The following is a 17,636-nucleotide window of genomic DNA, read 5'->3' as shown; positions in this document are numbered from 1 at the left end:
TTCAGAAATGTCAGTGGCTGGATGAAAGAGGCAAGAGTCTGTCTGGATCCCAGAAACTCACTCAGCTTTTATGCACACACTGATTACAAGCAGACAGATCACAGGTGAGGATGTTACCTTTAAAATCCATTCACACCCATTTGTGTCAACCTCTGCGCATGTTATCAGGCCAAAATCACCAAGGAATGTGAACTTTTGATCAGGGCCATTTGGATGTTTTGAGTCGTCATTATGATTTAAAAAGAGAAAACACAGGAGTCTGACAATAAATGGCTTCACCCAACCACTAACCATGAGTGGAGAAAAAGTTTTCGTGTTATCATTCATATTCTCTCTAAAAAAAAATGGCCAAGAATGAAAAATTCTGGCTGGGGTATGTAAACTTTTGAAGACAACTGTATTTCCCTCACTGTACATCCCTGGTCAATAATGTCCAGGTCACGTGAATGTACTGTTACTGGAAATGTCAGAAAGGGGTTAATCTGAGCCCGATATTTGTGTATTCTTCTTGTGTTTTTCCCACAGGCCTGTGAATTATTTCTATATTTGATGATATCGCAGAGGATGCCGCACATTAATGATTTATAGCATCAGGTCCAGGGACCAGACCTCTGAGGACTGATGATACTATATATTACCCCAGCACATTATATCTCAGGAGCCCAAGTCATCACATTCACAGGTGAGTCGTTGCGCGCCTGAAAACATACACACTATAAAATAACGTTCCTCACCGGTCCAGTACTGCAGGGTGAGACTCACAATGGATGGGCTATGGGTTAAGGATGGATCGTGCGCCTCTACCAAGTGCAGATAAGTCATCATGACTTCATGACATAACACTACAACCATTCATATCGCCCAATATCTCATTTATTAAAATGATGATAATAAACCATGTGTAGGACTGAAGCTAGTACAGACATGCCCAGAGTAGATGTCCTATACAGGGCAAAACACTAGAAAACGTGGAGAACTCTGAAGTCTATGCAGTAGACTGAGCTCCTGGTACATGCTGGAGTCAGCCTAGGAAGCATGCATGGCAGCAGAGATTCCCGCACCCTGTTGGACATGCTGGAGTCAGCCTAGGAGGCATACATGGCAGCAGAGGTTCCTGTCCCCTGCCGGACATGCTGGAGTCAGCCTAGGAAGCATGCATGGCAGCAGAGATTCCCGCACCCTGTTGGACATGCTGGAGTCAGCCTAGGAAGCATGCAAGGCAGCAGAGATTCCCGCACACTGTTGGACATGCTGGAGTCAGCCTAGGAGGCATACATGGCAGCAGAGATTCCCGCACCCTGTTGGACATGCTGGAGTCAGCCTAGGAGGCATACATGGCAGCAGAGGTTCCTGTCCCCTGCCGGACATGCTGGAGTCAGCCTAGGAAGCATGCATGGCAGCAGAGATTCCCGCACCCTGTTGGACATGCTGGAGTCAGCCTAGGAAGCATGCAAGGCAGCAGAGATTCCCGCACCCTGTTGGACATGCTGGAGTCAGCCTAGGAGGCATACATGGCAGCAGAGATTCCTGCACCCTGCCGGACATGCTGGAGTCAGCCTAGGAGGAATACATGGCAGCAGAGATTCCCGCACCCTGTTGGACATGCTGGAGTCAGCCTAGGAGGCATACATGGCAGCAGAGGTTCCTGTCCCCTGCCGGACATGCTGGAGTCAGCCTAGGAGGCATGCATGGCAGCAGAGGTTCCTGCCCCCTGCCGGACATGCTGGAGTCAGCCTAGAGGGCATGCATAGCAGTAGAGATTCCTGCCCCCTGTTGGACATGCTGGATTCAGCCTAGGAGGCATACATGGCAGCAGAGATTCCTGCCCCCTGCCGGACATGCTGGAGTCAGCCTAGAGGGCATGCATAGCAGTAGAGATTCCTGCCCCCTGTTGGACATGCTGGAGTCAGCCTAGGAGGCATGCATGGCAGCAGAGATTCCTGTCCCCTGCCAGACATGCTGAAGTCAGCCTAGGAGGCATACATGGCAGCAGAGGTTCCTGCCCCCTGCCGGACATGCTGGAGTCAGCCTAGGAGGCATGCATAGCAGTAGAGATTCCTGCCCCCTGTTGGACATGCTGGATTCAGCCTAGGAGGCATACATGGCAGCAGAGGTTTCTGTCCCCTGCCGGACATGCTGGAGTCAGCCTAGGAGGCATACATGGCAGCAGAGGTTCCTGTCCCCTGCCGGACATGCTGGAGTCAGCCTAGAAGGCATGCATGGCAGCAGAGGTTCCTGTTCCCTGCCGGACATACTGGAGACAGCCTAGGAGGCATACATGGCAGCAGAGGTTCCTGTCCCCTGCCGGATATGCTGGAGTCAGCCTAGGAGGCATGCATGGCAGCAGAGGTTCCTGTCCCATGCCGGACATGCTGGAGTCAGCCTAGGAGGCATGCATGGCAGCAGAGGTTCCTGTCCCGTGCCGGACATGCTGGAGTCAGCCTAGGAGGCATGCATGGCAGCAGAGATTCCTGTCCCCTGCCAGACATGCTGGAGTCAGCCTAGGAGGCATGCATGGCAGCAGAGATTCCTGCCCCCTGCTGGACATGCTGGAGTCAGCCTAGGAGGCATATATGGCAGCAGAGGTTCCTGCCCCCTGCCGGACATGTTGGAGTCAGCCTAGGAGGAATGCTTGGCAGCAGAGATTCCTGCCCCCTGCCGGACATGCTGGAGTCAGCCTAGGAAGCATGCATGGCAGCAGAGGTTCCTGCCCCCTGCCGGACATGCTGGAGTCAGCCTAGGAGGCATACATGGCAGCAGAGGTTCCTGCCCCCTGCCGGACATGTTGGAGTCAGCCTAGGAAGCATGCATGGCAGCAGAGATTCCTGCACCCTGCCGGACATGCTGGAGTCAGCCTAGGAGGTATGCATGGCAGCAGAGATTACTGCCCCCTGCTGGACATGCTGGAGTCAGCCTAGGAGGCATGCATGGCAGCAGAGGTTCCTGTCCCCTGCTGGACATGCTGAAGTCAGCCTACGAGGCATGCATGGCAGCAGAGGTTCCTGTCCCCTGCCGGACATACTGGAGTCAGCCTAGGAGGCATGCATGGCAGCAGAGACTGCTGCACCCTGTTGGACATGCCGGAGTAAGCCTAGGAGGCATGCATGGCAGCAGAGATTCCTGCACCCTGTTGGACATGCTGGAGTCGGCCTAGGAGGCATGCATGGCAGCAGAGATTCCTGTCCCCTGCCGGACATGCTGGAGTCAGCCTAGGAGGCATACATGGCAGCAGAGGTTCCTGTCCCCTGCCGGACATGCTGGAGTCAGCCTAGGAGGCATACATGGCAGCAGAGATTCCTGCCCCTTGTCGAACATGCTGCAGTCAGCCTAGGAGGCATACATGGCAGCAGAGGTTCCTGCCCCCTGTCGAACATGCCGCAGTCAGCCTAGGAGGCATACATGGCAGCAGAGGTTCCTGCCCCCTGCCGGACATGCCGGAGTCAGCCTAGGAGGCATACATGGCAGCAGAGATTCCTGCCCCCTTTCGAACATGCCGGAGTCAGCCTAGGAGGCATGCATAGCAGTAGAGATTCCTGCCCCCTGTTGGACATGCTGGAGTCAGCCTAGGAGGCATACATGGCAGCAGAGATTCCTGCGCCCTGTCCGACATGCTGGAGTCAGCCTAGGAGGCATACATGGCAGCAGAGGTTCCTGCCCCCTGCCGGACATGCTGGAGTCAGCCTAGGAGGCATGCATAGCAGTAGAGATTCCTGCCCCCTGTTGGACATGCTGGAGTCAGCCTAGGAAGCATACATGGCAGCAGAGGTTCCTGTCCCCTGCCGGACATGCTGGAGTCAGCCTAGGAGGCATGCATGGCAGCAGATATTCCTGCCCCCTGCCAGACTTGCCGGAGTCAGCCTTGGAGGCATGCATGGCAGCAGAGGTTCCTGACCCCTGCCGGACATACCGGAGTCAGCCTAGGAGGCATGCATGGCAGCAGAGGTTCCTGCCCCCTGCCTGACATGCTGGATTCAGCCTAGGAGGCATACATGGCAGCAGAGGTTCCTGTCCCCTGCCGGACATGCTGGAGTCAGCCTAGGAGGCATACATGGCAGAAGAGGTTCCTGTCCCCTGCCGGACTTGCCGGAGTCAGCCTTGGAGGCATGCATGGCAGCAGGGGTTCCTGTTCCCTGCCAGACATGCTGGAGTCAGCCTAGGAGGCATACATGGCAGCAGAGATTCCTGCCCCCTGCCAGACATGCTGGAGTCTGCCTAAAAGGCATACATGGCAGCAGAGGTTCCTGTCCCCTGCCGGACATGCTGGAGTCAGCCTAGGAGGCATGCATGGCAGCAGAGGTTACTGTCCCCTGCCGGACATGCTGGAGTCAGCCTAGGAGGCATGCATGGCAGCAGAGGTTCCTGTCCCCTGCCGGACATGCTGGAGTCAGCCTAGAAGGCATGCATGGCAGCAGAGGTTCCTGTTCCCTGCCGGACATACTGGAGACAGCCTAGGAGGCATACATGGCAGCAGAGGTTCCTGTCCCCTGCCGGACATGCTGGAGTCAGACTAGAAGGCATGCATGGCAGCAGAGGTTCCTGTTCCCTGCCAGACATGCTGGAGTCAGCCTAGGAGGCATACATGGCAGCAGAGATTCCTGCCCCCTGCCAGACATGCTGGAGTCTGCCTAAAAGGCATACATGGCAGCAGAGGTTCCTGTCCCCTGCCGGACATGCTGGAGTCAGCCTAGGAGGCATGCATGGCAGCAGAGGTTACTGTCCCCTGCCGGACATGCTGGAGTCAGCCTAGGAGGCATGCATGGCAGCAGAGGTTCCTGTCCCCTGCCGGACATGCTGGAGTCAGCCTAGAAGGCATGCATGGCAGCAGAGGTTCCTGTTCCCTGCCGGACATACTGGAGACAGCCTAGGAGGCATACATGGCAGCAGAGGTTCCTGTCCCCTGCCGGACATGCTGGAGTCAGCCTAGGAGGCATGCATGGCAGCAGAGATTCCTGTCCCCTGCCAGACATGCTGAAGTCAGCCTAGGAGGCATACATGGCAGCAGAGATTCCTGCCCCCTGCCGGACATGCTGGAGTCAGCCTAGGAGGCATACATGGCAGCAGAGGTTCCGGCCCCCTGCCGGACATGTTGGAGTCAGCCTAGGAGGCATACATGGCAGCAGAGGTTCCTGTCCCCTGCCGGACATGCTGGTGTCAGCCTAGGAGGCATACATGGCAGCAGAGGTTCCTACCCCCTGCCAGACATGCTGGAGTCAGCCTAGGAGGCATACATGGCAGCAGAGGTTCCTGTCCCCTGCCGGACATGCTGGAGTCAGCCTAGGAGGCATGCATGGCAGCAGAGGTTCCTGTCCCCTGCCGGACATACTGGAGTCAGCCTAGGAGGCATACATGGCAGCAGAGTTTCTTGTCCCCTGCCGGACATGCTGGAGTCAGCCTAGGAGGCATGCATGGCAGCAGAGGTTCCTGTCCCCTGCCGGACATACTGGAGTCAGCCTAGGAGGCATACATGGCAGGAGAGGTTCCTGCCCCCTGCCGGACATGCTGGAGTCAGCCTAGGAGGCATGCATGGCAGCAGAGGTTCCTGTCCCCTGCTGGACATGCTGGAGTCAGCCTAGGAGTCATGCATGGCAGCAGAGGTTCCTGTCCCCTGCCGGACATGCTGGAGTCAGCCTAGGAGGCATGCATGGCAGCAGAGGTTCCTGTCCCCTGCCGGACATGCTGGAGTCAGCCAAGGAGGCATACATGGCAGCAGATGTTCCTGCCCCCTGCCGGACATGCTGGAGTCAGCCTAGGAGGCATACATGGCAGCAGATGTTGCTGCCCCCTGCCGGACATGCTGGAGCCAGCGTAGGAGGCATGCATTGCAGCAGATGTTTCTGCCCCCTGCCGGACATGCTGGAGCCAGCCTAGGAGGCATGCATGGCAGCAGATGTTCCTGCCCCCTGCCGGACATGCTGGAGCCAGCCTAGGAGGCATGCATGGCAGCAGATGTTCCTGCCCCCTGCCGGACATGCTGGAGTCAGCCTAGGAGGCATGCATGGCAGCAGATGTTCCTGCCCCCTGCCGGACATGCTGGAGTCGGCCTAGGAGGCATACATGGCAGGAGAGGTTCCTGCCCCCTGCCGGACATGCTGGAGTCAGCCTAGGAGGCATGCATGGCAGCAGAGGTTCCTGTCCCCTGCCGGACATGCTGGAGTCAGCCTAGGAGGCATGCATGGCAGCAGAGGTTCCTGTCCCCTGCCGGACATGCTGGAGTCAGCCTAGGAGGCATGCATGGCAGCAGAGGTTTCTGTCCCCTGCCGGACATGCTGGAGTCAGCCTAGGAGGCATACATGGCAGCAGATGTTCCTGCCCCCTGCCGGACATGCTGGAGTCAGCCTAGGAGGCATACATGGCAGCAGATGTTGCTGCCCCCTGCCGGACATGCTGGAGCCAGCCTAGGAGGCATGCATGGCAGCAGATGTTCCTGCCCCCTGCCGGACATGCTGGAGCCAGCCTAGGAGGCGTACATGGCAGCAGATGTTCCTGCCCCCTGCCGGACATGCTGGAGTCAGCCTAGGAGGCATACATGGCAGCAGATGTTCCTGCCCCCTGCCGGACATGCTGGAGTCAGCTGTCATGGTTCCAATGGCAGGGAATCACAAAAGGACAAGCACCAACGAGCTCTAGGGTGATGGAACCTGAGCTGACCGCGACCCTAAACCTGAACACACAAATAACAATAGCCGGGGAACGTGCCTACGTTGGTCCTAGACGTCTCGCACCAGCCGAAGATCTAACTTCCCCTATTAGAAGAAACACAGACCTCTCTTGCCTCCAGAGAAATACCCCACAGAAATAGCAGCCCCCCACATATAATGACGGTGAAATGAGAGGAAGGCACATACACAGTATGAAAACAGATTCAGCAAAATGAGGCCCGCTAAAGCTAGATAGCAGAGGATACAAAAGTAAACTGCGCGGTCAGCAAAAAACCCTTCAAAAAAACCATCCTGTAATTACTTGAACTCATGTTCCAACTCATGGAACATGAGGAGCAATTACAGCCCACTAGAGCAACCAGCAGCAAAGAAACAATTATATGCAAGCTGGACAAGACAAAAATAAAGCAAAACGTGGAACAAGAAAATCAAAAACTTAGCTTGTCCTGAAGATTACTGAAGCCAGAAGCTGAGGAAACAAAACACTCTGATAACCTTGATAGCAGGCGGGGAAATGACAAGAAAGCCCGGTTAAATAGGAAACTCCCAAATGCTAATAGAACAGGTGGACACCAGAGACAGCAGAACACAAATCACGCAGTACCATCAGTAACCACCAGAGGGAGCCCAAAAACAGAACTCACAACAGTACCTACCCCTTGAGGAGGGGTCACCGAACCCTCACGAGAACCACCAGGGCGACCAGGATGAGCCCTATGAAAAGAGCGGACCAAATCATCAGCATGAACATCAGAGGCAACCACCCAAGAATTATCCTCCTGACCATAACCCTTCCACTTGACCAAATATTGGAGTTTCCGTCTGGAAACATGAGAATCCAAGATCTTCTCCACAACATACTCCAATTCTCCCTCCACCAGCACCGGAGCAGGAGGCTCAAGCGAAGGAACAACAGGTACCTCATACCTCCGCAACAACGACCGATGGAACACATTATGAATAGCAAACGATGCCGGGAGATCCAAACGAAACGACACAGGGTTAAGAATTTCCAAGATCCTATAAGGACCGATGAACCGAGGCTTGAACTTAGGAGAAGAGACCTTCATAGGAACAAAACGAGAAGACAACCACACCAAGTCCCCAACACGAAGTCGAGGACCCACGCGGCGACGGCGATTAGCAAACTGCTGAGCCCTCTCCTGGGACAACTTCAAATTGTCCACCACATGACTCCAAATCTGATGCAACCTATCCACCACCATGTCCACTCCAGGACAATCAGAAGGCTCCACCTGACCAGAGGAAAAACGAGGATGAAACCCCGAATTACAAAAGAAAGGAGAAACCAAGGTAGCAGAACTAGCCCGATTATTAAGGGCAAATTCGTCAAGCGGCAAAAAGGTAACCCAGTCATCCTGATCAGCAGAAACAAAACACCTCAAATAAGTTTCCAAGGTCTGATTAGTTCGCTCCGTCTGGCCATTCGTCTGAGGGTGGAATGCAGACGAAAAGGACAAATCAATGCCCATCTTAGCACAGAACGTCCGCCAAAATCTAGACACAAACTGGGATCCCCTGTCAGAAACGATGTTCTCCGGAATCCCATGCAAACGCACCACATTCTGGAAAAACAGAGGGACCAACTCAGAGGAGGAAGGCAACTTAGGCAAGGGTACAAGATGAACCATTTTAGAAAAGCGGTCACACACAACCCAGATGACAGACATTTTTTGAGAGACAGGGAGATCCGAAATAAAGTCCATGGAAATGTGCGTCCAAGCCCTCTTCGGGATAGGCAAAGGTGACAACAATCCACTGGCTCGAGAACAGCAAGGCTTAGCCCGAGCACAAACCTCACAAGACTGCACAAAAGAACGCACATCCCTCGTCAAGGAAGGCCACCAAAAAGACCTGGCCACCAAGTCTCTAGTACCAAATATTCCAGGATGACCTGCCAACGCAGAAGAATGGACCTCGGAGATGACTCTACTGGTCCAACTATCCGGAACAAACAGTCTCTCAGGCGGACAACGATCAGGTTTACCCGCCTGAAACTCCTGCAAAGCACGTCGCAAGTCTGGGAAGACGGCCGACAAAATCACCCCATCCCTAAGGATACCAGTGGGCTCAGAATTTCCAGGGGAGTCAGGCACAAAACTCCTAGAAAGAGCATCCGCCTTCACATTCTTTGAACCTGGCAGGTACGAAACCACAAAATTGAAACGAGAGAAAAACAGTGACCAACGAGCCTGTCTAGGATTCAGACGCCTGGCAGACTCAAGGTAAATCAGATTTTTGTGATCAGTCAAGACCACCACACGATGTCTAGCACCCTCTAGCCAATGACGCCACTCCTCAAATGCCCACTTCATGGCCAAAAGTTCCCGATTACCCACATCATAATTCCGCTCAGCGTGCGAAAACTTCTTAGAAAAGAACGCACATGGCTTCATCACCGAGCAATCGGAGCTTCTCTGTGACAAAACCGCCCCCGCTCCAATCTCGGAAGCATCAACCTCAACCTGAAAAGGAAGCGACGTATCTGGCTGACGCAACACAGGAGCAGAAGAAAACCGGCGCTTAAGTTCCTGAAAGGCCTCCACAGCCGCAGGAGACCAATCAGCAACATCAGCACCCTTCTTAGTCAAATCCGTCAAAGGCTTAACAACACTAGAAAAATTAGTTATAAAACGACGATAGAAATTAGCAAAGCCCAAGAACTTCTGCAGACTCTTAAGAGATGTAGGCTGCGTCCAGTCACAAATAGCCTGAACCTTGACGGGATCCATCTCAATAGTAGAAGGGGAAAAAATATACCCCAAGAAAGAAATCTTCTGGACTCCAAAGAAAAATATTTAGAATTGAGAGTCCTCAGTGGTTGATACCTTTTAATGGCTAACTGAAAAGATGGTAACAAATTGCAAGCTTTCGAGACTACACAGGTCTCTTCATCAGGCAAAGACTAAAACAAATTCTGAAGAATCACATATTTATGCACAACATAGTATAGGAAAAAAAAAAAAAAAAAAAAACCATGGATAAGCCAGGTGACATGAAGCAGAATTACCATGAGTGATAAACAGTTACGTCCATAAATATTGGGCCAATTCTTAGATAAGGATTGTTTTATTGTCCTGTGATTAGGGTCTCTGTTGTAATGACCCTTCATGGTCTGAGGGGCAAGTTCCTTAGTTGATGTAAAAAGACATAAATCCATGTGACACATTCATTCCTGCATTAAGAGTGTCAAAGGTCATCATCAGTTTATATTCCCAGACTCTCCTGTCTTTCTGCGATTTGAAGTTTCCTTTCAATACAAGTAATTTCATGTCCATAATGTTATGATTTGGGAGACAGAAATGTATTGCCACCGGTAGATCCATTCTTTTTTCTCTTATTGTATGGCGATGGGACGTTCCATGAACAGTTTAATCAATTTCATCCTACCATCAACTTGACACTCAACTACTCCTGCACTGAAATTAACTTTTTGGACACCATCATTAGGCTGCAGAAAAATGAAATAGAGACATCCCTGTATCAGAAGCCAATCGACCGCCCAACATACCTTAAATGGGACAGTTTCCATCCAAAACACATAAAAAACTCTATTGTCTACAGCCAAGCCATCAGATACAATCGTATATGTTCCAACTCCATGGATAGGGATGAGCACCTTGGTCGCCTCAGAAAGATCTTTTTGAATCAGGGCTACCATCCAAGAACAATTGAAAATCAGATCACAAGAGCCACCAGAATATCAAGGAATCACCTGCTACATTACAAAACTAAAGAAGAAAATAACCGGGTACCTCTAGTGGTCACCTACAATCCAAATCTGGAGGTGCTAAGGGGAGCTGCACGGAAATTACAACCTTTACTGCAAAAAGATGCCCGATTACAATCCATTTTTCCAGACCCCCCACCACTACTGTGTTTTAGGCAGCCCCCAAATCTAAGAAGCATCATTGTCAAGAGCTCCCTGTCCTCTCCAACAGCTGCAGGAACCTTTCCTTGCAACCAGAAAAAATGTAAAACCTGTCCATTTATAATGACCACGGACAAGATAAAGATCCCAAGTCACATCAGGACTACAAGATCCCAGGTACTTTCAGCTGCGTCACTTCTAATGTGGTGAACCTAATTATATGTACTAAATGTCCAACTGGGGGTTTGTATGTGGGGGAGACAGGGCAGAAGCTTAGAACAAGAATGAACTCCCATCGCCATACAAAAGAGAAAAAAGAATGGATCTACCGGTGGCAATACATTTCTGTCTCCCAAATCATAACATTATGGACATGAAATTACTTGTATTGAAAGGAAACTTCAAATCGCAGAAAGACAGGAGAGTCTGGGAATATAAACTGATGATGACCTTTGACACTCTTAATGCAGGAATGAATGTGTCGCATGGATTTATGTCTTTTTACATCAACTAAGGAACTTGCCCCTCAGACCATGAAGGGTCATTACAACAGAGACCCTAATCACAGGACAATAAAACAATCCTTATCTAAGAATTGGCCCAATATTTATGGACGTAACTGTTTATCACCCATGGTAATTCTGCTTCATGTCACCTGGCTTATCCATGGTTTTTTTTTTCCCCTTTTTTTTTTTTTTCCTATACTATGTTGTGCATAAATATGTGATTCTTCAGAATTTGTTTTAGTCTTTGCCTGATGAAGAGACCTGTGTAGTCTCGAAAGCTTGCAATTTGTTACCATCTTTTCAGTTAGCCATTAAAAGGTATCAACCACTGAGGACTCTCAATTCTAAATATTTTTCTATCCACTGGCTAACACGGTACCAAGATATATTTCTTTCCGGACTCCAAAGAGACACTTTGAGCCCTTTACAAACAAGGAATTGGCCCGCAGGACCTGAAACACCTTCCTGACCTGCTGAACATGAGACTCCCAGTCATCAGAAAAAAACAAAATATCATCCAAATACACAATCATAAATTTATCCAGATATTCACGGAAAATATCGTGCACAAAGGACTGGAAGACTGAAGGAGCATTAGAAAGTCCAAAAGGCATCACCAAATACTCAAAATGGCCCTCAGGCGTATTAAATGCGGTTTTCCACTCATCACCTTGCTTTATTCGTATAAGATTATACGCACCCCGAAGATCAATCTTAGTGAACCATTTAGCCCCCTTAATGCGAGCAAACAAATCAGTCAACAAAGGCAAAGGATACTGATATTTTACGGTAATCTTATTCAAAAGACGATAATCTATACAAGGCCTCAAGGACCCATCTTTTTTGGCCACGAAAAAAGAACCTGCTCCCAAAGGGGACGAAGATGGACGGATATGTCCCTTTTCCAAGGACTCCCTAACATAATCCCGCATAGCAGTATGCTCTGGCACTGACAGATTGAACAAACGACCTTTAGGAAATTTACTACCAGGAATTAAATCTATAGCACAATCGCAATTCCTGTGAGGAGGAAGCGAACTGAGCTTAGGCTCCTCAAAAACATCCCGATAATCAAACAAAAATACAGGAACCTCAGAAGGAGTAGATGAAGCGATAGAAATCGGAGGTGCATCATCATGAACCCCCTGACATCCCCAGCTTAACACAGACATTGTTTTCCAGTCAAGGACTGGATTATGAGTTTGTAACCATGGCAGACCAAGTACTAGAACATCATGCAAATTATACAGTACCAGGAAGCGAATCACCTCCTGATGAACGGGAGTCATACGCATGGTCACTTGTGTCCAGTACTGAGGTTTATTCATAGCTAAAGGTGTAGAGTCAATTCCCTTCAAAGGAATAGGGACTTCCAGAGGCTCAAGACTAAACCCACATCGCTTGGCAAATGACCAATCCATAAGACTCAGGGCAGCGCCTGAATCCACATAGGCATCGACGGAAATGGATGATAATGAGCAAATCAGAGTCACAGACAGAATGAACTTAGACTGTAACGTACTAATGGCAACAGACTTATCAACCTTTTTTGTGCGTTTAGAGCATGCTGATATAACATGAGCTGAATCACCACAATAAAAGCACAACCCATTTTTCCGCCTATAGTTTTGCCGTTCACTTCTAGACTGAACTCTATCACATTGCATTGTCTCAAGTGCCTGTTCAGAAGACACCGCCAAATGGTGCACAGGTTTGCGCTCCCGTAAACGCCGATCAATCTGAATAGCCATAGTCATAGACTCATTCAGACCCGTAGGCGCAGGGAACCCCACCATAACATCTTTAATGGCCTCAGAAAGGCCATCTCTGAACTTTGCAGCCAGGGCGCACTCATTCCACTGAGTAAGCACTGACCATTTCCGAAATTTTTGACAATATATTTCTGCTTCATCTTGCCCCTGAGAGAGAGCCAATAAAGCTTTTTCAGCCTGAATCTCCTGGTTAGGTTCCTCATAGAGCAAACCCAATGCCAGAAAAAACGCATCCACATTAAGCAACGCAGGATCCCCTGGTGCCAATGCAAATGCCCAATTTTGAGGGTCACCCCGCAGGAAAGATATAATAATCTTAACCTGCTGAGCAGGGTCTCCAGAAGAGCGAGATTTCAAAGAAAGGAACAGCTTGCAATTGTTCCTAAAATTCAGAAAACTAGATCTATCTCCAGCAAAGAACTCTGGAATAGGAATTCTAGGTTCAGACATAGGAGCATGTACAACAAAATCTTGTATATTTTGAACCTTAGCAGCAAGATTATTCAAGCTGGAAGCTAAACTCTGGACGTCCATGATAAACAGCTAAGGTCAGAGCCATTCAAGGATTAAGAGGAGGAAAAAAAAAAAAAAAAAAATCAGCCAGGCTGCAATTAAGGCTAGGCAGCAACCTCAGAGGAGAGAAAAAAAAAAAAAAACTTCCTCAGACTACTTTTCCTCCTACTTCAGCCCAAACATTTTGGCCGGCTATACTGTCATGATTCCAATGGCAGGGAATCACAAAAGGACAAGCACCAACGAGCTCTAGGGTGATGGAACCTGAGCTGACCGCGACCCTAAACCTGAACACACAAATAACAATAGCCGGGGAACGTGCCTACATTGGTCCTAGACGTCTTGCACCAGCCGAAGATCTAACTTCCCCTATTAGAAGAAACACAGACCTCTCTTGCCTCCAGAGAAATACCCCACAGAAATAGCAGCCCCCCACATATAATGACGGTGAAATGAGAGGAAGGCACATACACAGTATGAAAACAGATTCAGCAAAATGAGGCCCGCTAAAGCTAGATAGCAGAGGATACAAAAGTAAACTGCGCGGTCAGCAAAAAACCCTTCAAAAAAACCATCCTGTAATTACTTGAACTCATGTTCCAACTCATGGAACATGAGGAGCAATTACAGCCCACTAGAGCAACCAGCAGCAAAGAAACAATTATATGCAAGCTGGACAAGACAAAAATAAAGCAAAACGTGGAACAAGAAAATCAAAAACTTAGCTTGTCCTGAAGATTACTGAAGCCAGAAGCTGAGGAAACAAAACACTCTGATAACCTTGATAGCCGGCGGGGAAATGACAAGAAAGCCCGGTTAAATAGGAAACTCCCAAATCCTAATAGAACAGGTGGACACCAGAGACAGCAGAACACAAATCACCCAGTACCATCAGTAACCACCAGAGGGAGCCCAAAAACAGAACTCACAACAGTCAGCCTAGGAAGCACACATGGCAGGAGATGTTCCTGCCCCCTGCCGGACATGCTGGAGTCAGCCTAGGAGGCATACATGGCAGCAGATGTTCCTGCCCCCTGTTGGACATGCTGGAGTCAGCCTAGGAGGCATACATGGCAGTAGATGTTCCTGCCCCCTGCCGGACATGCTGGAGTCAGCCTAGGAGGCATACATGGCAGCAGAGGTTCCTGCCCCCTGCCGGACATGCTGGAGTCAGCCTAGGAGGCATACATGGCAGCAGATGTTCCTGCCCCCTGTTGGACATGCTGGAGTCAGCCTAGGAGGCATAAATGGCAGCAGATGTTCCTGCCCCCTGCCGGACATGCTGGAGTCAGCCTAGGAGGCATACATGGCAGCAGATGTTCCTGCCCCCTGCCGGACATGCTGGAGTCAGCCTAGGAGGCATGCATGGCAGCAGAGTTTCCTGTCCCCTGCCGGACATGCTGGAGTCAGCCTAGGAGGCATACATGGCAGCAGAGGTTCCTGCCCCCCGCTGGGAGCTGTTGTCACCTGCTCACATAAGGTTAATGAAGAGATTGAAGACATCACAAAGATTAAGCAGCTGCTAGTGAAATACAGAAGTGATCACAAAGGAGCACGAGGCAGCACCAGACATGGAGACCTGGAATACAGGGGCAGACAAAGCTATTCACCTACTCCCATTGTAAATTCAGATTATTAGCAAAATGTACAAAACTTTCTGCTCTTTACAGTAAAGTAACAAAAACACTGAACAGCTGAACACAACTAATACAGCAAAGGATTTCTCCAAATTCATCACAACATGCCACTTCATGGCAGCTCCGCGTGAATATCGAGGACGTCTTTAAGTTCCCATTGACCAAGCTTAAAGATCCGAGCTTCTAAGGGACACGTCCATGAAATTACACAAGCTTATCTGCAGGCACAAACTCCCAACAACCACTCTCCAACCATTACCCTGTGCTGCACTGAACATGGCACGACGTCCATTATGAGGAAAGATTAGCATGTGACAACCTTTAGATTAGATACGCAGGACCCCGGACTAACATAGGGATCCGCAGATGGATAAAGTAGGGAGCACGCACGTACATATGACCACGTAGACCAAACACACATCACATTGACATTTGGGGAGAGCTGGTGTGGTGGGTCACATCATGGACCATTTACACTGAGTGTTGCTTCCTTCTCTTTCTTCTGAGTCTCCATTGTACCTTGTTCATAGCAACTAAACAGAAGTAAAGAGAGATTTTCTGTTCCCGAAATGTCCCAGCATCCCAAAATGTCATCACAGATGGTGAAACAGTTCACTTCCTTCTCCCACCATCTTCCATTTAATTGTCTTGCAGGTAACGACAGGTTAGGAGATCTGAGGCGTCTCTTCTGGAGGTTTCCTGTCCCGACATCTGTACAATCTCTTAATCTCCTGCCACACAACCACTGTCCAATCACTGCAGAATATAGACCTTATCTGGTGCTATACAACCAATACCTGGTGCTAAACCCAATAGGGTGCGGCAGATTTAAACTGTTGACTTATGTGTTGGTAAAAAGAGTCCATCTCCTACAAGAAGATGAAGAGAAGAGAGACTCCCAGTAATGGGACAACGTTTATTCTTCTTGGGTTCTCAGATTTGTCTCCTATGTCCCAGGTGTCTTTATTTATTTTCTTTCTTCTTTCTTATCTTCTCTCGTTGGTTGGCAATGGTCTCATTATTGTGGCAGTCACTCTCAGTCCTCGACTCCATTCTCCAATGTATTATTTCCTGAAGGTTTTGTCATTCACTGAGCTTGTGTCCATCAATTCCACGGTTCCTAAGGCTCTTCACAGCTACATCCCGTTAGGAAGGACCATCTCCACGTTTAGCTGCCTCCTGCAGTTCTTTATATTTATAGCTACTGCTGGTTATGAATGTGCCATACTCACAGTGATGGCGTTTGACCGCTACACGGCCATATGTCACCCCCTCAGATACAGGTCTGTGTTGTCTGTCAGCTTTTGTTATCGGGTGACACTTTGTATATCTGTGTTTGCAATTGGGAATGCAACCATTGAATGTGTTATGATGTACAATTTGCCGTATTGCAGATCTCATGTTATTGCTCATTTCTTCTGTGACGTTCCTCCAATGATGACAATAGCTTGTGCCAACACATATATGGTCAAGATGTATCAATTAGTTGTGTCTATAGTTGCGACCGTGTTCCCAACTATATTAATAATCTGCTCTTATATCAAGATCCTGAACTCAATATTCCGCCTCCGTTCTGCAGAGTCTCGTCATAAAGCTTTTGTTACCTGTGGTTCTCATCTGGTCTCTGTTATTATTTTCTTTGGAGCCGCCATGTTTGTTCACCTTCGATTGGACAATCCATTTTCTCCTTATGAGGACAGGATGTTGGCTCTGTCCTACTGTGTGATAATCCCGACCATCAACCCCCTGATCTACAGTCTGAAGAATAAAGAAATGAAGAACGCCATCAGGAAACTCAATCTGAGAATGACCTTACATTAATGTGCGAGAGAGAACCCGAATGAAAAAACAAGAACTTTCTGAAGGCAAAATCCTGGTTTCTTCTTCATCTTAGGACTCATTCATGTTTTATGTGTGAAAAACATGGAAAGAACACGTTCCCATTAAGTTCCTAATGCTGTATGATGGATATATCAATGATGAGCACTGGTGGCTTTGTGCTCCAAAACGGGTATGTGTGTCATGTGAATTGCATGGTGCAGCTCTGTCCCGATGTGGTCAGCTGCCAGTATCCCTCTGCCACACACAGCCAGGCTCCAATGGGACTGCGAGGACCTGTGTTCTCACCGGTACAAGCACTATCAATGGTACCAATAAATCGACAACTTACTATGTAGAAACCACGCCCTCATACATCTCTGTAACTGAAAAAAATAACAAAAGTTCTGGCTCTCAGCAATTATCCCAATAAAAATGGTGGCAAAAAGTGATTTTGTTGTGCAAAAGTATTAAAATGTACAAAAATGATAGAAGCTGGATATCTATGTAACTATTGACCTGAACTAAAAAACGACATCACTGCTTATTCTACATGGTGCACGATGTAAGAATAAAAATATAAAAAACTATTACAGAATTGATGGATTTTGCTTATACAGCCTCACAAAAATGAATTTAAAAGTGATCGAAAAATGTTATGCACCTAAGATGGCAAACTAAGATGTTAGCACATAATAAAGTAAGACCCCACAAAACTGCATACAGGAAAAGTAAAAAAGTACGGGAGTTAAGGTACCGTCACACTAGACGATATCGCTAGCAATCCGTGACGTTGCAGCGTCCTCGCTAGCGATATCGTCCAGTGTGACAGGCAGCAA

The 17,636-nt window shown here is 49.1% G+C and overlaps 1 protein-coding gene across 1 annotated transcript; it reads left to right on the top strand.

Annotated features, from left to right (window-relative positions):
• Window positions 1–333: 333 nt before the first annotated feature.
• On the top strand, window positions 334–17,361 carry LOC138646057 (olfactory receptor 5AN6-like). Its single transcript, XM_069735527.1, has 2 exons — window positions 334–682; window positions 15,634–17,361. The coding sequence occupies exon 2, from the start codon at window positions 15,859–15,861 to the stop codon at window positions 16,798–16,800; it is 942 nt and encodes a 313-aa protein (XP_069591628.1). The 5' UTR covers window positions 334–682; window positions 15,634–15,858; the 3' UTR covers window positions 16,801–17,361.
• Window positions 17,362–17,636: the final 275 nt, after the last annotated feature.

Source organism: Ranitomeya imitator, chromosome 7, assembly GCF_032444005.1.
Source record: "Ranitomeya imitator isolate aRanImi1 chromosome 7, aRanImi1.pri, whole genome shotgun sequence".
NCBI classification, from domain to species: Eukaryota; Metazoa; Chordata; class Amphibia; order Anura; family Dendrobatidae; genus Ranitomeya; species Ranitomeya imitator.
The sequence above is the reverse complement of the archived record's forward strand: the minus strand, read 5'-3'. Positions and strand labels throughout refer to the sequence as shown.